The sequence below is a fragment of the Mobula hypostoma genome, chromosome 5 (genome assembly GCF_963921235.1).
Source record: "Mobula hypostoma chromosome 5, sMobHyp1.1, whole genome shotgun sequence".
NCBI classification, from domain to species: domain Eukaryota; kingdom Metazoa; phylum Chordata; class Chondrichthyes; order Myliobatiformes; family Myliobatidae; genus Mobula; species Mobula hypostoma.
Window position 1 is genome coordinate 3,119,656 of NC_086101.1, and position 22,933 is coordinate 3,142,588.

Genomic DNA, 22,933 nt, shown 5'->3' on the forward strand with positions numbered 1-22,933 from the left:
GAAGCAACGTTTTCAGTGCTTTCCTGGCTATCTCAGGATATTTAGCCTTGACTTTGATCCAGAATGCCGGCAGAGATGTTATGTCAAACATACTTTTCAGCCCGTAGTCATTTGAAAGCTCGAGGAGTTGATCTCCTTCCCGCGCTGACATGGATAATGCGCGGGTAATGACCTCGCGTGTGTTCAAGCTCAACAGTGGCCGTGGTGGAATGAGGAAAGGTGCAGCTGACTGATATCACCAAATCTTATCATTTCCTCGCGGCCCGGTAACACATGCTTTGTGGCCCGGTTGTTGGGGACCGCTGATTTATAACCACCGCTATTTTGTGCTCCCACCCTCCCTGTGAATTCCACCTTATGTTTTCATATCTCTTTTAGCTTGAGTGCTTTCTCAAGTTGTTCCTCATTCGCACATCTTACCAATAGGTTGCCATCATTAAGGACTTTTGGAAATACTATTTCCCCTATCTTGTTAGCTCAAATGGGTTAATTTTCTGTTTCCTTGAGCCTTCTCATTAAACCTAATTATGACAAAACCTTCTTTCTGAACGTTCATCTTCCTCACTTTCAGAGCTCTCTCCTCTGTCATTTCTTATTCTTTTATTCCATTTGTCTCCGTTTTCATTCATCCGTCCCTCACTAACTCCTCATTCCCTTTATTTCTCTCTTCACAATTATCTTTACATGCACCACTATTTGCCTTCTCCCTCTCCCCCTCCTCTCTCCTCCCCCCTCCCCTCCCCCTCTCTTCCCCCTCCCCCACCTCTCCCCTCTCAGCCCCCTCCCCTCCCCCTCTCTTCCACCGTCCCCTTCCTCTCCCCCTCCCCCCTCCTCTCCACCCTCTCCTCCCCCTCTCCCCGCTCCTCTCTCCCTCCCCCAATCCCCTCCTCCCCCTCCCACTCCTCTCCCCCTCTCATCCCCCTCCTCTCCGCCTTCTTCTCCCCCTCCTCTCCCTTCCTCCTCCTCTCCCCCTCCTCCCCTTCCCCCTCATCTCCCCTTCCCCTCCTCCCCTTCCCCTTCTCCCCCCTCCCCTCACTCCTCCCCCTCCTCCGCCTCCCCGCTACCCCTCCTCTCCCCCTCCCTCCCCACTCCACTCCCCATCCCCCTCCCTCTCCTCCGTCTCCCTCTCCCTCTCCCCCACCCCCCTCTCCCTCTCCCTTACCCCTCCTCTTCCCCTCCCCTCCCCCCTCTTCTCCCCCTCTCCCTCCCCTCCCCTCCCCTACCACTCCCCATCCTCCTCCTCCCCTTCCCCCCTCCTCCTGCCCCCTCCCCTTCCCCCGCCCCTCCCCTCCTCTCCCCCTTCCTCTCCCCCCCATCCCCCTCCCCTCCCCGTCCCCTCCCCCCTCTCCCTCTCCTCCTCCCCCCTCCCCCGCCTCTCCATGGGTAGGACACACAGAAAACAAGCGAAGAAGAAACGGTATAGTTCGTGAGCATTTAGTCAGCCTTTGTTCAGTTACAGCAGCGGTCCCCAACCACCGGGCCGCGGACCGGTGCCGGGCAGCAAAGCATTCGCTACCGGGCCGCGAGGAAACGATATGATTCGGCGATATGAGTCAGCTGCACCTTTCCTCATTCCCTGTCACGGTCACTGTTGAGCTTGAACACACGCGAGGTCATTACCCGCGCGTCATCCATATCAACGCGGGAAAAAGATCAACTCCTCGAGCTTGCAAATGACGGCGGGCAGAAAAGTATGTTTGACATAACATCTCTGCCGGCATTCCGGATCAAAGTCAAGGCTAAATATCCTGAGATAGCCACGAAAGCACTGAAAACGTTGCTATCTCTGTAATGAATGCAATGAAAACTAAACTGCGGAATAGACTGGACATAGGAACCCTCTTCGAGTATCGCTGTCTCCCATCACCCCTCGATGGGACCGTGTTGCTGCAGGAAAACAAGCCCAGGGCTCCCACTGATTCAGCGATATTGGTGTGTTGCAATGATTTTATATGTTCATACGGGGAAAATATGTGCTGTGTGTTTAATATCCAAACGTTACTTAAAATGTTATGATGCTATTGACTTACTTTATAACCATATAACAATTACAGAACGGAAACAGGCCATCTTGGCCCTTCCAGTCCGTGCCGAACGCTACTCTCACCTAGTCCCACCGACCTGCACTCAGCCCATAACCCACCATTCCTTTCCTGTCCATATACCTATCCAATTTAACTTTAAATGATAATACCGAACCTGCCTCAGCCACTTCTGCTGGAAGTTCATTCAACACTTACTTCAAGCTTCCCTGATAGTTGACATCACTATATTCATGCGAGGAAAATATGCACTGTGTGTTTAATATTAAATTCGTTAGATAAACCCTTTTACAAACGAAATTGAGTACATTAGCCACTTATCACCTGTATTCCAGTCGTGATTAATACCCCCCCAATACAATCGCTAAAATCAATCTGTAAGGGGGGGAGGGGAATCAGCACGTACACGCATGCGCACACAGGTGCCCGCGCAAGGATTCATGGTCATTGTAGTCATTACGGGATAACAACGTATTTGACGGCTGCTCTTGTCCATTGGCAACACTAACCGCCCCCCCCCCCCGCCCCCGGCTCCCCGGTCGGCCGGTCCGCAAGAATATTGTCAATATGAAACCGGTCCGCAGTACGAAAAAGGTTGGGGACCCCTGGTCTAGTGAAGCTTGTCTGTGATGCCTCACCTTATGGTGTAGGTGCAAGCATGTTATGTGTGATGGATAGTCATAGTCATACTTTATTGATCCCGGGGGAAATTGGTTTCCGTTACAGTTGCACCATAAATAATAAATAGTAATAAAACCATAAATACTTAAATAGTAATATGTAAATTATGCCAGTAAATTATGAAATAAATCCAGGACCAGCCTATTGGCTCAGGGTGTCTGACCCTCCAAGGGAGGAGTTGTAAAGTTTGATGGCCACAGGCAGGAATGACTTCCTATGATGCTCTGTGCTGCATCTCGGTGGAATGAGTCTCTGGCTGAATGTACTCCTGTGCCCACCCAGTACATTATGCAGTGAATGGGAGACATTGTCCAAGATGGCATGCAACTTAGACAGCATCCTCTTTTCAGACACCACTGTGAGAGAGTCCAGTTCCATCCCCACCACATCACTGGCCTTACGAATGAGTTTGTTGATTCTGTTGGTGTCTGCTGATGTCAATACCCATAGTTTTTGCATCACGTTCCCTAACTGCTGCAGAGGAAAATTGTGCACAGATTGACAGGAAGGCCTGAAGTCTGGTTTGGGGTGTAAAACTTGTTAACCAGAACCAGTATGGGAGAGAGTTGACCTCTGTTACTGATCATCTGCAGGCAACTCATCGATTAGTTGAGGAGAGCAGAGTTAATTGTCTGAGAAGAGAGATGGTCACTTCCTGCAGTCCCAGAGTGAACTCCTAGAACCACCACAGAGGAGGACCCAGAGCCTGCGATGGTTTCACAGCTACAAACATCTCCTGCCAGCCAGAGTGATCAGGAAAAAACATCATCCCCGAGGAGTAAGAAATCCTCCACAGTGATTACGCAAACACGAGGAAATCTGCAGATGCTGGAAATTCAAGCAACAGACACAAAAGTTGCTGGTGAACACAACAGGCCAGGCAGCATCTCTAGGAAGAGGTACAGTCGACGTTTCAGGCCGAGACCCTTCGTCAGGACTAACTGAAGGAAGAGTGAGTAAGGGATTTGAAAGTGGGAGGGGGAGGGGGAGATCCAAAATGATAGGAGAAGACAGGAGGGGGAGGGATGGAGCCGAGAGCTAGACAAGTGATTGGCAAAAGGGATACGAGAGGATCATGGGACAGGAGGCCCAGGGAGAAGGAAAGGGCGGGGTGGGGGGAAACCCAGAGGATGGGCAAGGAGTATAGTGAGAGGGACAGAAGGAGAAAAAGGAGATGTCCCTGAAACTTCTCTGTAAATGTTCTCTATACTCTTTCAACCCTATTGATATCTTTTCTGTAGGTAATTGCCTGTTTGTAAACTTTTCAATAACTTGTAGTGCTCAGCAGCTGTGGGCTGGATCAGCTGAGGTCAGGAGGCTGAGTACAGAAGAGCGGTGGACAACCGTTGAGGGGTGTGGGCTGAATCACCTGCAGCTGAACCTCACTAAGACAAAGGAGCTGGTAGTGGACTTCAGGAAGGTGAAAACACCCTGCATTCCTATCTCCATCAAGGGAATGGATGTGGAAGTCGTCCGGAACTACAGATATCCGGGAACTCACCTGGACATTTAACTGGACTGGAATAAAAATCCAGGGTCTCTGTACAAGAAGGGACAGAGCTGACTGTACTTCCCGAGGGGGCTCCGGTCACTCCACGTCCGCGGTACTCTGCTGCGGATGTTCTTCGACTCAGTGGTGGCCAGCATTCCATTCCACGCTGCAGTCTGCCGGGGCAGCAGGGTGAGAGCAGCTGATGCCTAGAAGATCGATACGCTCGTCGGGAAGGCTGGTTCTGTTCTGGGGGTTGTGTCTGAGGAGAGGACACTGCAGAAGCTACAGGGAATTATGGACAACCCCTCTCACCCCTCCATGACCTATTGGACCAACAGAGGAGCACCTTTAGTGACAGACTGGTTCCACAAGGGGCACCACCGAACGTCACAGGAGATCATTTCCCCCTAAGCCTATAAGACTTAACAGCTCCTCCTCCTTAAGTATTTAGGTAGATGGTTTCATTGCACATTTGAATTTTGACTGTGGTTCTCAATCACATACATACACATTTTCTCTCCCCTCCTCACCTCTCTCTGCCCTCCCCCTCTCTCTTCCTTCCCCCTCTTCCCTCCCCTCCCCTCTTCTCCCTCCTCTCCCCTCCCTCCCTCTCTCCCCTCCCCTCCCCCTCTTCTCTCTCCTCGTCTCTCCCCTCCACTCACCCTCCCCACCCCCTTTCCCCTCCCTCAACCTCTCTCACCTTGCCCCTTTTTCCCCTCCCCTCACTCTCTCCCCTACTCCTCTCTCCCCCCTACCCCTCCCCCTCTCGCTCTTCCCTCCTGCTCTCTCTTTTCCCTCCCCCTCCTCTCTCAGCCTCGCTCTCTTCCTCTCCCCTTTATTGATCGCTCTCTCTTCGCCTTCGCAAATGTCCCTTCCCCTCCCCCGTTTCTCCTTCCCCTCCCTCTGCTCATTCCCTCACTCCCTCTATCTCTCACCCGCGTTTCTCCCCCTCCCCCTCCAACTTCCCTGTCGCTCCTCGTGGCTCCTGTCCCCTCGGTCTCTGCTCCCGTGCCTCCCCCACCCTGCCTCCCTCTGTCCTTCCTCCTCACTCTCTCCATCCCGTTCCCCCCCCCCGCCCCCACCATCTTCTACTCGCTCTCTCTCACCCCCGAGCTCCCCCCTCACCGTACCCCCGCGCTCTCGCAGGGTCCTCGCCCTCCCTCCCCTCCCCTCCGCACCCACCCCATCCCGCGCTCCCCTCTCCGGCACTCACCTGTCGTGCGGGTGGCGGCGTTGCTTTCCGAGTCGTCGGTTCACTGTGACGCCGCGTGAAATGTTCAGATACAGTATTTCATCTCCGCGGCGGACTCCTGCGCCATTCGGTGCGACCCTTTTCGCGGCTCGTGGCCGTGGACGGAGGCGACCCAGCCGGTGCGGAGAGGTGGCTGGAGCCGCCGCCTGCGTTCTGACGGAATGGGTGTTGCTCTTGCTGTCCCTGGGGTGCGGGACAGTGTGGTTGGGTGACAACATCGCCAGACACCGCAAAAATGATGCTCACCCACCTCAGTATCACCCGAGGGTGGTGCACACCCCGTGGACCTGAGTCACCGTCTGAGCATCGGAGCCGGGCGCATCCCCGAATCCACGTCCCGGGGAAACCGCTAACTCTTTCGGAACCGTCTCACTCCAAAGAGAAAAGCGGTGGATCTTTCAAGCTGTCTTATACGTGTCGCCAAAGACTCTCAGATTTGTAGACATGTACCATGGAGAGCGCCCTGACCGATTGTGTCACTGTGTGGTATAGGGGGCTGGGGGGTACTCCACTGGGTCGGAGTAAACTCAGCCAGCGCCACAACAGGCACCTGATTGTGACTCTCAACTTTGTAAAGGCGGATTGGGTCCGATTAACTGGGCTTGTTTCTTGGGCACACACAAAATAATCTGCAGATGCTGCGGTCAAAGCAACACTCACAACAGGCTGGAGGAACTCAGCAGGTCGGGCAGCGTCCGTGGAAAAGTTCGGTCGACACTTCGGGCCGGAACACTTGTCAGGACTGTAGGGGGAGGGGGCAGAGCCCCGATAAGGAAGGTGGGGGGAGAGTGGGAAGGAGAAGGCTGGTAGGTGCCAGGTGAAAAACCAGTAAGGGGACAGATAAAGGGGTGGGGGGAGGGAAGCAGGGAGGTGATAGGCAGGAAAGGTGAAGAAAGAATGAGGGAAAACACAATGGGTAGTGGAAGGAGCAAACGTTGACTGTTCGTTTCCGCGGATGCTGCCCGACCTGTTGAGTTCCTCCAGCGTGTTGTTTCTTGGGCTCTCTGCTGGCGTACGGGGCCGGAGAGGGGCGAGGTGGGTTCAGAGCTCAAAGATGGGTTCAAAGACCCCCTGCCCCCCCGCCCGCACACCCCTCAAAGAGGTATCTAACGATGAATGGAACGGAATGTAATACAGAGGTTTAGAAGGGGCGGGGTTGTTTTACTCGGGGGGGGGGGCGGAGGACGTGGATGGAATTGTCCGAGACGGGTGGGCGGGAGGCAGAGCCCACTCCCATCAGCGAGGAGCCTACGTAGCATCCACACCAGGACCACCAGACGCAAAAACAGTCACTTTCCCCAAGCAGCAAGGCTGATCAATACCCCCACCCACCATTATTCTATCATTTCCTGACAGAATCGGGACACTCCTGTGCCTAGCGTCGCTTTATGGACATGCAACCAATCGATGCATATCAGCCATCCTATGTATTTATACTCATTGTGTTGTTTGTGTCATGATTGTGTTCTTTATCTTGTGGGGTTTTCTGTGCACTGCATCGGATCCAGATTTATTTCGTTGTGTACTAGGAATGGCACTAAACACCCTGGAAGCTTGAAATATTGAGTCACAAACCGCCAAGGCACGGACCAGGTGCCGGTAATTGTCGGGAGTATTGTCGACGATTTGGTAGGCAGTAGGAGACAGCGGGCCGATAAGCTTGTCGCTGTGAACCGTACCTCTGTGCCTGTACACCGGGGGCGTCGCAGGAGACCCTGTTAACCTGTCTGGAACAGGATAGTGGGCATGGGACAGAGACGCCGGCGACCTGAGCTGTCAGAGATGCGTTGCAGACAGACGCAATGGTCAGCGAACCGCGCGTCCTGGGCACTGCGGCCTGCGGCTTCAGGAGCCGGCAACCCTATTCACACTAAACCAACAGGCGGGCGAGTGTCTCACTTATCCGTGGCCGAGTCCCTGCCCGTCACCGGCAAGGCAGCTACCGTCAATGCGAGACACCTCACTGAATCCGGCGAAGACTCCCAGAGGCAACACCCACATCACACGGGTCAGGCTGTCTTCATCTTTACAGTGACAGGTGGAGGCCCCCCGCCCCCGTCACACACCTCCACCGGTCGCCATCGCCGCTGTGTCCCAGAGAGACTCAGAGGACAGGCCAGCGTCTATGCAGGGGGAAAGGGGGGCTGTCCTCTGGGGTCAACTCCGAGCGCCAGGACGCTTCAGGGTCCCCCGATTCGGCGGCCAGAGCTCCCGACGTCACCTCGTGTTAACTGCTGACGGAAGGAAAAGAAGATATCATTAAAGAAAGGTTGTAACAGGTTGGGCCCACGCCTTGTTTGTTTCGCGGCGGCGGGGGTGGGCGGCGATCGTTTTGTGGTTCGGGGGAGGGCGTGCTGTTATACAAGGGAGCACCCGGGAAGCCGGCTGGTAAGATCACCGAACTGGGTCTCCGGTGAGGTGTGTTTGTGTGTGTGTACGTACGTCTCAGGTGGGGGACGGGGTTGTTTGGAAGAGTGTGTATGTGCCGCTCACATATTAGACGCTGCTTTGAGTCGGGAGTGCGCGCAGCCCTGCGTCCCCGCTGGCATTCCTCAGGGAGCGGACGAGATTCCCGGGGTGGTACCTGGGGTAGGGAGTCTCAGTTATGAGAACTGAGACTGGAGAAGCGAGGCTTGTCTCTCGGAACCCGGGGAGGCTCAGGGGTGACCTGTGAAAAGATACTAGGTTCTGAGTGGGTCGGGCGGGATAGACAGCAAGGAACCCTGTCCCTCCAGCAGAAATGGGGAGAGGGGCAGGGAGGTGGGGGGTCGTTGAAGATGTGGAGACGGAGGGGCTGAGGCACGTGGAACAAATTGAGGGGCCGAGCGGCCTGTTTTTGCAGGATCTGATCTGAGAGACCCCCGGAGACAACCGTTGGGTTTTGTCCATCCCGCACACCAGGAAAGCACCAGGCGGCGGACAACGGACACGAGTCGCCACCCTGGGACGTAGCGCTCTTCCCGTCTCCCCTGTTACCGATCCACGGTCACGGGCATCGGTCACTGTCTTGACGCGCAGAGGTTGTGGCGCGCCTGTTCTATCCTGTGCAGCCCCGGGAGAAGGAACGACCTCGCTCCGTCCACTGCCGAAGAATCACTCCCGGGTGTAGGTCAGGAGAGAGTTACTGTGCGGGAGAACAGAAGGTGTGGAGGGGTGAGGAGGGAAATGATGCGTCAGGTAGGGAAGGGAAGAGCTGGAGCGGCCGGGGTGAAACGGGGAAGAAGGAGAGTTGAAGGGCGATGGGGAGGGAGGAAGAGGACGTAGGGAAGGAGTGGGAGGAGGTTTAGAGGATGAAGGGGAAAGGGGAGGGAGAGAGGGGAAGAGGAAGGGGCTGATAGAGGGGGAGGGCAAAGTGGGAAGAGAACGGAGGGCTGGAGGGATTGGGGAGGTTGAACGGGAGAGTCTGCCGGACTTGAGCCCCTACCGGGGATTCCCGTTTCCCGAGATGGGGAGGGGGCAGATCCCGGGGGTTGGGAGCGCAAGTTAATTCGAACCCCTTTCTCTCCACCTGCAGTGATCCAGGGAGGGGGTACCATGCTGCCTCTGCTGCTGTGGACTCTGCCCCTCCTGTGTCAGGGGGTCGCGACTCAGTGGTACGTACCCGGCACCTTCGTCCTTCGGGGAGGGGTAGGGGCGGAGACTGTGTCCAAGGCGGAGGGCGGAGGAACCGCTGCGGTCGCCGGGCTCCGAGATATCCTATTTCACAACTGTCCCCTCAACTCTCTATTCCGCCCTTCCCCCTCCCCCCTCCGCTCCCCCCCCCCACTCCACCCTCCTTAACCCTCTTCCCCCTCCCCTCCGCCCTCTGCGCTTTCTTCCCTTCTCCATCCCCCCTTCCCCGTACTCCGCTCCTCCTCTACCCTACACCGTCCTCTCCTCTGCTTCCCTCCCCTCTGTCCACTCACTCCCGCTACCCCCTCCACTTTCCCCATTCCGCCCCCTCAAATCTCCAGCTCCAGGCTCTACCAACCCCTCTCTGATAACGACCATAAGACGGGGGAGCAGAATCAGGCCATTCAGCCCATCGAGTTTGCTCCACCATTCTATCATGGCTGATTTATTTTCCTTCTCCGCCTCGTTGTCCTGCCTTCTCCCCTTAACCTTTGACCACTAATCAAGAACCTCATTTTTAAATATACCCAAAGATTAACGAAATATACCCAGCCGTCTGTGGCAATGAATTCCACAGATTCACCACCTCATCCTCATCCCTGTTTTAAAGGGACGCCCCCCCCCCCCCCATTCTGAGGCTGTGCTCTGTGCTCCAAGACTCACCCTGCCCTAGGAAACATCCTCCCCACTTCCGCTTTCAGTATTTTGTAGGTTTTAATGAGACACTTCTCATTCCTCTAAACTCCGGTGAGAATCGGCCCAGAGCCATCAAACTTTCCTCACACGTTAACCTTTTCATTCCCGGGATCGTTTTCATGAACCCCCTCTCCAGTCCAGAAAGGGGCACAAAACTGCTCTACCTTATAAGGTTAAAAAAAAACACAATTTTCAGGAGACATATAATAAACCTGATAATCAACCTGATTCTGTCTCCGCGGCGTGGGTCCAGACAGCTGCGGCCGAGTTGACGAGTGAGAGCGTGTGTGTGTGTGTGTGTGTGTGTGTGTGTGTGTGTGTGAGAGAGAGAGATGACTTATCCGCGGTAGTGCGGGCATTAACCCTGCCGCTGTCCCCTGCAGGAGCCGGGCTCAGCTCACCTGTACCGACGCTTCCGAATGCCCTTCCTACATTACCGTGTGTCGGAACTTGGACTACGAGGTGAGGGGGTCGCTCTGTACTGCAGTGTGCATCGGGATGGGGAGAGGTGGGAGAGGAGCTGGGGTTGCCTGGAGCGAGTTCCAGTTTCCCACCCAAAGCGCCAACGCTCCACACCCCCCACCCCGCCATTGTTTATGGCCTCGTGGTAGGGCGCGGGGCTGCACGGTAGCGTTGCGCTGAACTGAACAGGTGACAGTGTCAGTGACACGGGTTCAGTTCCCGCCACTGTCTATAACGTTCTCCACGGATGCCCCCGTTTCCGCGCACAGTCTGAAATCGTATGGGTTAATTGGTCACATGGGTGTGATTGGGCGGCGCGGGTTTTTTGGGCCGGAAGGGCCTGTTACCGCCCTGTTTCTCTCGGTAAAGGGTAAAACTGGGGATCCGCTCGGAGTTTTGGAAGCATTTCTGGTCGTAGAGAGATGCAAAAAATGCTACCTGGATTAGGGGGCATAATTGGGTTGTTTTGTCCAGAGCAATTGAGACTAAAGGGAGACCTGACAGAAATTGGTTAGATTATAGAGCCGACGGTATTTAATTGGACGGGTTAATCCCCTTGATGTGAGTCAGCAACTCCAGAGGGTAAATGTTCTCAGGGAGATGCGTAACGGTGATGTGGAGGTGCTCAGGATGCATTTACCATGTGAAGGGGAAGAGTTAGATTGGATGGGTTAAGAGAACTGGGGCTTTTCTCTTTGGAGTGAAGGAGGATGAGAGTTGTACAAAATGATAAGGGGCATAGAGCGAGTGGATAACCAGAGGCTTTCTCTCGAGAGTGGAAATGGCTAATACGAGGGGCATAATTTGAAGGAAAGTATCGAAAAAGGGCCTTTTCTCCTTGGAGTGACGGAGGATGAGAGGTGACCTGATAGAGGTGTATAAGATGATGAGAAGCATTGATCGTGTGGATAGTCAGAGGCTTTTCCCAGGGCTGAAATGGCTGCCACAAGAGGACACAGGTTTAAGGTGCTGGGGAGTAGGTACAGAGGAGATGTCAGGGGTTAGTTTTTTACTCAGAGAGTGGTGAGTGCGTGGAATGGGCTGCCGCCAACGGTGGTGGAGGCGGATACAATAGGGTCTTTTAAGAGACTTTTAGATAGGTACATGGAGCTTAGAAAAATAGAGGGCTATGGGGAAGTCTAGTGATTTCCAAGGTATGGACATGTTCGGCAGAACTTTGAGGGCCGAAGGGCCTGTATTGTGCTGTAAGAAATATAGAGGAGGCTTCACCCAGACACAGAGTAGCGCAGCGGAGACGATTAAGCTGTGATCAATAACTTTAATTTGTCCAGTCGTTAAGTTGAGTCCGGCTCTTCGTGACCTTGTGGACCATAGGGTCCACAGGGTTTTCATGGCAAAGCTGCGGAAGTAGATTGCCAGGCCGGCCTTCCGCGCAGATACTGCTGCTGCCCAGGTTGGGACCCGACTGGCTTTAAACTCAGTATCATCTGCCTCGAAGTCCAGTGCTGATGCCACAACACCACCAGCTGGCCCAATAGCTTTAATAATAGACACCCAATTCAAGAGGCCACAAAACAAGAAACAATATGCAACAGGCAAAGTTAGCTGCAATTTTGAGGCTGGCTGGATCGCCGAGTGAACAAGGACTGTGGCTGAGAACTGGGGCTAAATAGGCTGCTGGTGACGAGTCCGGAGTGAGTGGCAGGTGGATCCTATCAGGACGTCCTCACGAAGGGTTCCGGCCTGAAACGTGGACTGATCGTTTCCACGGATGTTGCCCGACCTGCTGAGTTCCTCCAGTGTGTTGTGAGTGTTGCTTTGACCCCAGAATTTGCAGAGTATTTTGAGTTTACGATATTGCGTCCGAGGTGTCTGGATTCGCAAGCCTGGGCAGTACGATATGGAGAGCAAGCTGTTGCCCATGTAACCAGCTCCCCCTCTCCAGAGGAACAGCAGGGACCATTTGGTACCAGCAACGTCGTAGAAGTCGCCAGTCGGCGTTGAACTCAATGTAGGACTGCCTTCGGAGACTCCAGCTCCGGATTTGTCCTCGGGGTTTACTCCCAAACTCTTCCCCACAAGCAAGGCAGCGGAGGCTTGAGATCAGAGCTGCCCCTCTGCTGGATGAGCTGACGAGCCCCATCTGCCCGAGCCGACTGTACTTAAGGCGACAGTAACCCGCCTTTGCTCCTTCTCCCGTCAGTAGACACGGTTCCGCTGGGCTGAGTAGCTAAACCACACGTGAAGGGCGGGAGCTGGACTTGGTTGTCAGAGGCTTTTTAAGGCGCATTTAATAGGGAGCATTTAATAGGCAGTGAGAGCTTGTCCCCATTACCACCCCCGGCTGTAACACTAACCTAATTACGATGACCTATTAACCTCCCAGGTGCGTCATTGGAGCGTGGGAGTAAACCGGAGCACGCAGGGGAAAGCCGCGCATCCCACAGGGAAGACGCTGGGATTGAACTCTGAACCCCGGCGCCCCGAGCTGTAATAGCGCCGCGCTAACTGCTACAACACGGAAGAACACAGTAAAGCAGTAATTAAATGGCTAACTAAATTAATCTTTTCTGCCTACACATTTAAAAGTCCCTAATGTAGCTGCCTCCACCAACACCCCAGACAGCAGATTCCGGGCACCTAGCACTGTGCCCCTCACATCTCCTTTGAAATTACCGCCTATGTTATATAATCTTTGCCTGTTTCTCGAGGTGAGGTTGGCTCTGTGACCAGACCCGCCACCTCTGACTGTGTACCCTTCTCACCCTCACAGACTCGTGCCTACGCGCCCACTGTCTGGGTGGGCACGCGGGTTCTGCCCTCCGAGGGAAGGTACCAATCTATCCGGCGACTGAGGGAATACTTCAACAAGAAAAACAGACCGGGTAGGCCACCTCGAAGATCCCAGGGGCAGACCCGCCGCCGAGCAGATAGCCTGGGTCGGGAGCACCAGGCGAAACCACGCCGGCAACCGGGTTCAGGCCGGAGTGATTGGTTGCTTCCCGATCCGATACAGATCAGGTCCGACCATTGCAGACTATCTCACCGGGATCTCAGACTCCCGGGATTGGCGGGGGAGAGAGAACGGATGGTTTGTTTGTCGGGGGGTGGGGTGGGGTGCAGCCTGGACCTCTTGGGTCGCGGGAGGGGGGCAGATCCCGTTTTGTCGGGACTGGGGAGACTGACCCCGCGACGATGACGGGAAAGGGGGAGTGGGTCACCCGGTCAATGGACGATGGTGGTGGCGGGGGGGCGGAATGAATCAAATGGTCGGTGGAGAGAGAGCGGAACCGTGATCAGTGGGAGGGGGTGGTGGAAGTTTCCTGCTCACGCGTCAGTCGCTCAGCGCGCTGCGCAGTCTCCGGCGCTGGTCAGTGGGTCGACGCAATCTCGGCGGGTCTGGTCACTGGATCACGCGTGGCTGGGGCCGCGGGAGGCGGGCGGATAACGTTCAGCTGCTGACTCTCTGCCTGTGGGTCTCTCAGTGATTCAGATCGAGCGGACCGCGCCCACTCTTACTATGTTCCAGAACGTGAACGACGTTCCCAGGCCTATTGCTGTGTTCGCCTACCTCCCCAGCCGGTTCCTCTTCAACCCGCCCATTCCTCGGGACGAGCTCGTGAGTATTCACTTCAAAGAGCCAGCACTGAGTGGAGAGCTGCAAATGAAAGAAACCTTAGGGACAAGTGATCCTAATTTGGTCCAATTCATCCTGAAATTTGAGAAGGAGCTGAAGTCAGATGTATCAGTATTGCAGTGGGAATTACAGAGGCATGAGGAAGGAGTTGGCCAGAATTGATTGGAAAAGAACACTGGCAGGGGTGACGGCAGAGCAGCAATAGCTGGAATTTTTGGAAGCAATTCGGAAGGCACGGGGTATATACAGCCCAAAGAGGAAGAAGTATTCTCAAGGCAAGATAATAGAACAGCAGCTAACTAGTGAAGTCAAAGCCAACATAAAAATCAAAGAGAGGGCAAACAATAGAGCAAAAAATTAGTGGGAAGTTAAATGATTGAGGAGCTTTTGAAAATCATCAGAAGGCAACAAAAAAGTAATTGAGAAGGTAAAGCTGGAATACAAGAGTAAGCTAGCCAGTAATATTAAAGAGACTACCAACTAGAGAGAAGGTTCTTGGGAAACTGAAAGGTCTGGAGGTCGATTGGTCACCTGAACCAGATGGTCTACATCCCAGAGTTCTAAAAGAGGTGGCTGAAGAGATTGTGGAGACATTAGTAATGATCTATCAAGAATCACTAGATTCTAGAATGGTCCTGGAGAATTGGGAAATTGAAAAAGTCACTCCACTCTTCAAGAAGGGAGAGAAGCAGAAGAAAGGAGACTGTAGGCCAGTTAGTCTAATCTCAGTGGTTGAGAAGATGGCGGAGTTGATTATTACTGATGATGTTTCAGGGTACTTGGAGGCACGTACTTTATACTTTATTGTCGCCAAACAATTGGTACTAGAATGTACAATCATCATAGCAATATTTGATTCTGCGCTTCACACTCCCTGGATTACAAATATTAAATATTAAAAATAGTTAAACTTAGCAAATATTAAAATTTTAAATTATAAATCATAAATAGAAAATAGAAAAATGGGAAGAAAGGTAGTGCAAAAAAACCGAGAGGCAGGTCTGGATATTTGGAGGGTACGGCCCAGATCCGGGTCAGGATCCGTTCAGCAGTCTTATCACAGTTGGAAAAAAGCTGTTCCCAAATCTGGCCGTACGAGTCTTCAAGCTCCTGAGCCTTCTCCCGGAGGGAAGAGGGACGAAAAGTCTGTTGGCTGGGTGGATTGTGTCCTTGATTATCCTGGCAGCACTGCTCCGACAGCGTGTGGTGTAAAGTGAGTCCAAGGACGGAAGATTGGTTTGTGTGATGTGCTGCGCTGTGTTCACGATCTTCTGCAGTTTCTTCCGGTCTTGGACAGGACAACTTCCATACCAGGTTGTGATGCACCCTAGAAGAATGCTTTCTATGGTGCATCTATAAAAATTAGTGAGGGTTTTAGGGGGCAGGCCAAATTTCTTTAGTTTTCTCAGGAAGTAAAGGCGCTGGTGGGGCTTCTTGGCAGTGGACTCTGCTTGGTTGGACCAAGATAAAATAGGCCACAGTCAACACAGTTTCCTCAAGGGAAAATCTTGCCTGATAAATCTGTTGGAACTCTTTGAAGAAATAACAAGCAGGATAGACAAAGGAGAATTGGTTGATGTTGTGTACTTGGGTTTTCAGAAGGCCTCTGACATGATGCTGCTTCGCAAGCTATAAGCCTGTGGTATTACTGAAAAGATTCTGGCATGGATAAAGCAGTGGCTGATTGGCAGGAGGCAAAGAGTGAGAATAAAGGGAGCCTTTTCTGTTTGGCTGTTGGTGACTAGTGGTTATACAGGGGCCTGTGTTGTGAACGATTTTTACATTTTATGTCAATCATTTGGATGATGGAATTGATGGCTTTGTTGAAAAGTTTGCAGATGATATGAAGGTAGGTGGAGGGGCAGGTAGCTTTGAAGGAGGAGAGAGTTTACGGAAGTGCCTGACAGGTTAGGGGAATGGACAAAGAAGTGGTAGATGGAATATAGTGTCAGGAAGTGTATGGTCATGCACTTTGGTAGAAGAAATGAAAGAGTTGACTATTTTTGAAATGAAAAGAAAATATATTTTAAAAAAACTAATGTGCAAAAGGACTTGGAAGTCCCTTAGCAGGATTCCCTAAAGGTTAATTTACAGGTTGAGTCTGTGGTGAGGAAGGCAAATGCAATGTTAACAGTAATTTCACTGCAGATGTCCAGTCCCTGTACACCTCCATCCCCCACCAGGAAGGCCTCTAAGCTCTCCACTTCTTTCTCGACACTAGACCCGAACAGTTGTCCTTCACTACCCTCTCCTCCATCTCGTGGAACTTGTCCTCACTCTAAATAATTTCTCCTTTGGCTCCTCCCACTTCCTTCAAACAAAAGAGGTAGTCATGGGCACTCGCATGGGTCCCAGCTATTCCTGCCTGTTTGTCGGCTGTGTGGAACAGTCTCCGTTTCAAGCCTGCACTGGTAACCGTCCCACACTTTTCCTATGCTACATCGATGTCTACATTAGTGCTGCTTCCTGCACCCATGCTAAACTTGTCGATTTCATCCACTTTGCCTCCACCCTGCCCTCAAATTCACCTGGTCCATTTTCGACACCTCCCTCCCCTTTCTTGATCTCTCTGTCTCTATCTCTGGAGGCAGCTTATCCACCTATGTCGATTATAAACCCACAGACTCTCACAGCTACCTGGACTACACCTCGTCCCACCCTGCTACTTGTAAAAACGCCATCCCCTTCTCTCAATTCCTATGTCTCCGCTGCATCTGCTCTCAGGATGAGGCTTTTCATTCTAGAACAATGGAGATGTCCTCTTTTTTTTAAAGAAAGAGGTTTCCTTTCCTCCTCCATCAACACTGCCCTCAGCCACATCTTTTCCACTTCACACACGCCTGCTCTTACCCCATTCTTTTGCTATCCTACCAGGGATTAGGGTTCCTGTTGTCCTCACCTACCATCTCACCAGCCTCCATGCCCAGCACGTAATTCTCCGAAACTTCCACACCTCCAATGAGATCCCACCACCAAACATATCCTTACATTTCTCCCCCCGCCCCAAATCTTCTGCTTTCTGCAGTGATCTCTCCCTACGTGACTCCCTTGTCCATTCGTCCGTCCCCACTGGTTTCTCTCCTGGCACTTATCCTTGCAAGTAGAACAAGTGCTACATCTCCTCCCTACCTAGCATTCAGAGCCCCAAACAGTCCGTCCAGGTGAGGAGACACTTCACCTTTGGGTCATTTACTGTGTTTGGTGCTCCTGGTGTGGACCCCTGTACATTAGTGAGACCCAACATAGACTGGGAGGCCACTACGCTGAGCATCTACAATCCATCTGCCAGAACAAACGGGATCTCCCAATGGCCAATCATTTTAATTCCACTTCCCATTCCTACATGTCCATCTATGGGCTCCTCCACTGCCGTGATGAGGCCACACTTAGTTTGGAGGAAGTACACCTTATATTCTGTTTGGGTAGCCTCCAACCTGATGGCACGAACATCAATTTTGGTAATTTTACACCCCCCGCCCCCTTTTCAGACACCACCGTGAGAGAGTCCAGTTGTGGGGATGGAACTGGACTCTCTGACGGTGGTGTCTGAAAAGAGGATGCTGTCTAAGTTGCATGCCATCTTGGACAATGTCTCTCATCCACTACATAATGTACTGGGTGGGCACAGGAGTGCATTCAGCCAGAGACTCATTCCACCGAGATGCAACACAGAGCGTCATAGGAAGTCATTCCTGCCTGTGGCCATCAAACTTTACAACTCCTCCCTTGGAGGGTCAGACACCCTGAGCCAACAGGCTGGTCCTGGACTTATTTCATAATTTACTGACATAATTTACATATTACTATTTAACTATTTATGGTTCTATTACTATTTATTATTTATGGTTCAACTGTAATGAAAACCGGTTTCCTCCGGGATCAATAAAGTATGACTATTTCCCATCCCCTTTTCCCTCTCTCACCTAATCTCCCTGCCCACTCATCGCCTCCCTCTGGTGCTCCTCTCCCCCACCCCCCCACTTTTCTTTCTTCCATGGCCTTCTGTCTCTTTCATCAGTCAACTTCCCAGCTCTTTACTTCATCCCTCCCCCTGCAGGTTTCACCCATCACCCTGTGTTTCTCTTCCCCCTCTCCCCCCTTTAAATCTGCTCCTCAGCTTTTTACTCCAGTCCTGCCGAAGGGTTTTGACCTGAATGTCGACTGTGCTTTTTCCCAACCTGGCCTGCTGAGTTCCTCCAGCATTTTGTGTGTGTTGCTCAGATTTCCTCTTCTTTCCACTCGGGTGCCTGAGTTCCAAGGACAGTCTGTGTAGACTAGGGTTTTATTCCCTAGAATGTGGGAGATTGAGGGGCACAGAAAGGGTGAAAGCACATACTCTTCTTTCCCCAAGGAGTGTGCTAAAAACAAGAGGGCACAGGTTTAAGGTCAGAGGTGAGAAATTCAAAGTGGACATCAGGGGCAGCTTCTTCACACAAAGATTAGTGCGTACAGTATTGGGAATGAGTTGCCAGTGGTCGAGACGGGGACGTCAGTAACACTTAAAACGCAAGAGATTCTGCAGATGCTGGAAACCCAAAGCAGCACACACAAAAATGGTGGATGAACTCAGCAGGTTAAGCAATGTACTCCCAGGTTCCTGCCATGAACACATGGTCCCACAGTACTCCCCAGGTTCCTGGTCCCAGAACACATGGTCCCACAGTACTCCCCAGGTTCCTGGTCCCAGAACACATGGTCCCACAGTACTCCCCAGGTTCCTGGTCCCAGAACACATGGTCCCACAGTACTCCCCAGGTTCCTGGTCCCAGAACACATGGTCCCACAGTACTCCCCAGGTTCCTGCCATTCCTGGTTCCCTGCATTCTACACAATCAGGAAAGCTCACCATTGCCTTTTTCTTTCTGGTGAGGATGAAGAGAGTTGGGCTTTGCACATCTATACTCTGGTCATTATACAGATGTACAGTAGACATGGTACAGAAACTACACTGTGGCAGACAGGGAGGCTCTACAATGGGTACTCAAAACTGGTTAACAGATCATTGGCACCAGCCTTCCTGCCATCAAGGGCATTTATACAGGAAAGGGCCAGTAACATCATGAAGGATCCCACCCACCCTGCGCATGGACTGTTTGTCCCACTCCCATCAGGGATGAGGCTACGTAGCATCCACGCCAGGACCACCAGACTCAAAAACAGTTACTTTCCCCAAGAAGTAAGACTGATCAACACCTCCACCCACTAACTCCACTACTCCACACCCCAACCACCAACACTTTATCATTTCCTGTCAGTCACCTCATGTACCAACACTCCTGTACCTAGCGTCACTTTACGGGCATACAATCCATCGATGTATATAAGCCATCTTATGTATTTATATTTATTGCGTTCTTCAGATAGTGTACTTTATCTTATTGTGTTTTTCTGTGCTGCAGCAGATCCAGAGTAACAATTTCTTGTTCTCCTTTACACGCCGTGTTCTGGAAATAACATGAAACAATCTCTACTCTTAAATTCACTGTCTGTGTGGAGTTTGCACATCCTCCCCTCACACATTTGAAGGACTCTGGGTATTACTTGAATGCCCTGTTGGAAATTGCCCCCAGTGTGGGTATCTGCCACCCCTACCTCTGCTCTCCTCCGTTAAAAACCCTGCCCACCCCGTTGGTGCTAGCCTCTGACCAGGAGAGCCCTCTCAACAGAGGCCACTCCCCATTTCCTATCACCGTTCGGTCCTCCCAGCTGGTCTCTCCCCTGCCGCAGGTTTACCTTACCCAGTCCTCGGTCCGGACTATGTTCGTGCGGTTGGCCAGTCCCTTCCTGTTCAACGTAGAGCACACGTCCCAGGAGCTGTTCGAGGACCTGCTGAGGCAGGGCGAGGCCTTTGCCCAGGACCGTTTCTACGTGGCTGAGTACAGCAGGTACGTGGGGAAGGAGGGGACAGGTGGAGGGTTACAGGAGCGGGGCATGAGGGAGTTGCAGAGGGGTGGGGAATAGAAGGGACGTTGGTTGCAAGAGTGGGGACGGAGGGTACACGGTGTGAGGTATGTAAAGGAGGGTGTGGTGTACAGTGTGGGATGCAGAGGGAGGGTGCAGGAGGGTACAAGTTGAACACAGGAGAGGAAGGATGCGAGGAAAGGGCATGAGAGGGTTGCAGAGTACGGGAGAGTTGTGCTGGTTTTGGCACGAAGGACTGGGGTTTCAGAGGGTGCAGAAGGGGCTGTTAGGGAATGAGGTCCAGCAGGAAGAGGGGTAAATGAAGGATGATTACTGGGAGAAGTGTGGGGGGGGGTAAAGAAAGAATATGGGGTTGGTTTGGAGGGGAACGATAATGAGGGTACGGGTGATGTATGGAGAGAGGGGGACAGTAACGAGGTACAGGTGATGTATGGAGAGAGGGGAACGGTAACGAGGGTACGGGTGATGTATGGAGAGAGGGGAACGGTAACGAGGGTACGGGTGATGTATGGAGAGAGGGGGACGGTAACGAGGTACAGGTGATGTATGGAGAGAGGGGAACGGTAACGAGGGTACAGGTGATGTATGGAGAGAGGGGAACGGTAACGAGGGTACGGGTGATGTATGGAGAGAGGGGAATGATAACGAGGTACGGGTGATGTATGGAGAGAGGGGAACGGTAACGAGGTACGGGTGATGTATGGAGAGAGGGGAACGGTAACGAGGGTACGGATGATGTATGGAGAGAGGGGAATGATAACGAGGTACGGGTGATGTATGGAGAGAGGGGAACGGTAACGAGGTACGGGTGATGTATGGAGAGAGGGGAACGATAACGAGGTACAGGTGATGTATGGACAGAGGGGAACGGTAACGAGGTACGGGTGATGTATGGAGAGAGGGGAATGATAACGAGGTACGGGTGATGTATGGAGAGAGGGGAACGGTAACGAGGTACAGGTGATGTATGGACAGAGGGGAACGGTAACGAGGGTACAGGTGATGTATGGAGAGAGGGGAACGGTAACGAGGGTACGGGTGATGTATGGAGAGAGGGGAACGGTAACGAGGGTACGGGTGATGTATGGAGAGAGGGGAACGGTAACGAGGTACGGGTGATGTATGGAGAGAGGGGAACGATAACGAGGTACAGGTGATGTATGGAGAGAGGGGAACGGTAACGAGGTACAGGTGATGTATGGACAGAGGGGAACGGTAACGAGGTACGGGTGATGTATGGAGAGAGGGGAATGATAACGAGGTACGGGTGATGTATGGAGAGAGGGGAACGATAACGAGGTACAGGTGATGTATGGAGAGAGGGGAATAATAACGAGGTACAGGTGATGTATGGAGAGAGGGGAACGGTAACGAGGGTACAGGTGATGTGGGAGGGGTACAGGTGATGTATGGAGAGAGGGGAACGGTAACGAGGGTACAGGTGATGTGGGAGGGGTACAGGTGATGTATGGAGAGAGGGGATCGACAACGAGGGTACTGGGATGTGGGGTAGTACGGGTGATGTAGGGGGGTACAGGTGATGTATGGAGGGAGAATGGCTGATGCAGTGGGATTTTTTCCTCTCTCCCCACCTTTCCCCATCTCTCCCTCTCTGTCCCTCATCTTCTCCTCCACCTCTCCCTCCCAGACTCTTACCTTCCTCACTTCCCCATTCCTCTCCTTCCTTCACTCTTCCCCTCTCCCTTTCAAACTCGTCATAAGAACATGAGAAATAGGAGCAGGAGTCGGCCATCTGACCCTTCGAGCCTGCTCCACCATTCAATAAGATCATGGCTGATCTGACCATGGACTCATCTCCACCTACCTGCCTTTTCCCCATAACCCTTAATACCCCTACTATGCAAAAATCTATCCAACCTTGTCTTAAATATATTTACTGAGGTAGCCTCCACTGCTTTGTTGGGCAGAGAATTCCACAGATTCACCACTCTCTGGGAAAAGCAGTTCCTCTTCATCTCGGTCCTAAATCCTCTTCCCTGAATCTCGAGGCAATGTCCCCTCATTCCCTAGTTCTAGTCTCACCTACTAGTGGAAAAAATTTTCCAACCTCTATCTTATCTATCTCATTCATAATTTGACGTTTCTATAAGATCTCCTCTCATTCTTCTGAATTCCAGTGAGTATAGTCCCAGGCGACTCAATCTCTCCTCATAGGTTAACCCCTTCATCCTGGAATCAACCTGGTGAACCTCCTCTGCACTGATTCCAAAGCCAGTATATCCTTCCTCAAGTATGGAGACCAGAACTGCACACAGTACTCCAGGTGTGGCCTCACCAGTACCCTGTATAGTTGCAGCATGACCTCCCTGCTCTTAAATTCAATCCCTCTAGCAATGAAGGCCAACGTTCCATTTCCTTCTCCCCCCCCCATTCTTCCCCTCTCCCTCACCCACCCTTTCCCCTCTCCCTCTTCTCGCCCACTCATCAGAAAGGGGGTGCTCTGTGTCGGCCCAGCTGGAGGGGAGGGCGCCTCTGCCATTCACTGACGTCTGCTCTCCCCTCCCCTTGGCAGCCCATTCCGCCTCTTTGGACGACGTAATGAGGTGTGGTACATGGCCCTGGGAATAGGCCACTGTGACCCGGGCCCCGGGAGACCCTCATAGCGGCTGTGACGTGATCAGACTCGGCCTGCCCCCCACCCCCTCCGACGCCCACCCAGGAACCTGACTCTCGGACAACAGCGGCCAGACGCGGGGACCCGATTCGGGCATAACCCGGGAGTGCCGGCAGGGAACCAACCAGCGAGATCACCGCCGCCCCCCATCCACAGTTCCCACTACCCTGACCACCCGGTGCGGGACAGGGCTCTGAATCTCTCGGGTTCCTCACCTGCGAACAGGAACGGGCGTGCACAGTCGGGAGGGTTGGCCAGGGGAGGTGATGGCTTCCCCTTCCCCCCCATCCCCATCTCTTTTCTCTCCCGCCTCCTCCTTCCTCCCTCTTCCTTGAATCTCTCCCCCCTCCCTTCCTGTCCCCACCCCTCTCCCTTCCATTCACCCCCTCCTCTCTCCCTCTGTTCCCACCCCCTCTCCCTTTCCCCTCCATTCACCCCCTCCTCCCTCCCTCAGTCCCCATCCCTCTCCACTCCACCCTTCATTCACCCTCCCTGTCCCCACTCCCTCTCCCCTCCATTCACCCCCTCCCCTCCCTTTCTG

The 22,933-nt window shown here is 52.9% G+C and overlaps 1 protein-coding gene across 1 annotated transcript; it reads left to right on the plus strand.

Moving 5' to 3' along the window:
- The first annotated feature begins 9,001 nt into the window (after positions 1-9,001).
- On the plus strand, positions 9,002-22,381 carry LOC134346082 (heme-binding protein 2-like). The gene is made up of 6 exons (XM_063047384.1): positions 9,002-9,060; positions 10,159-10,237; positions 12,972-13,083; positions 13,684-13,817; positions 19,563-19,720; positions 22,291-22,381. Exons 1-6 carry the CDS (start codon positions 9,002-9,004, stop codon positions 22,379-22,381), a joined length of 633 nt encoding a protein of 210 aa, XP_062903454.1.
- Positions 22,382-22,933: the final 552 nt, after the last annotated feature.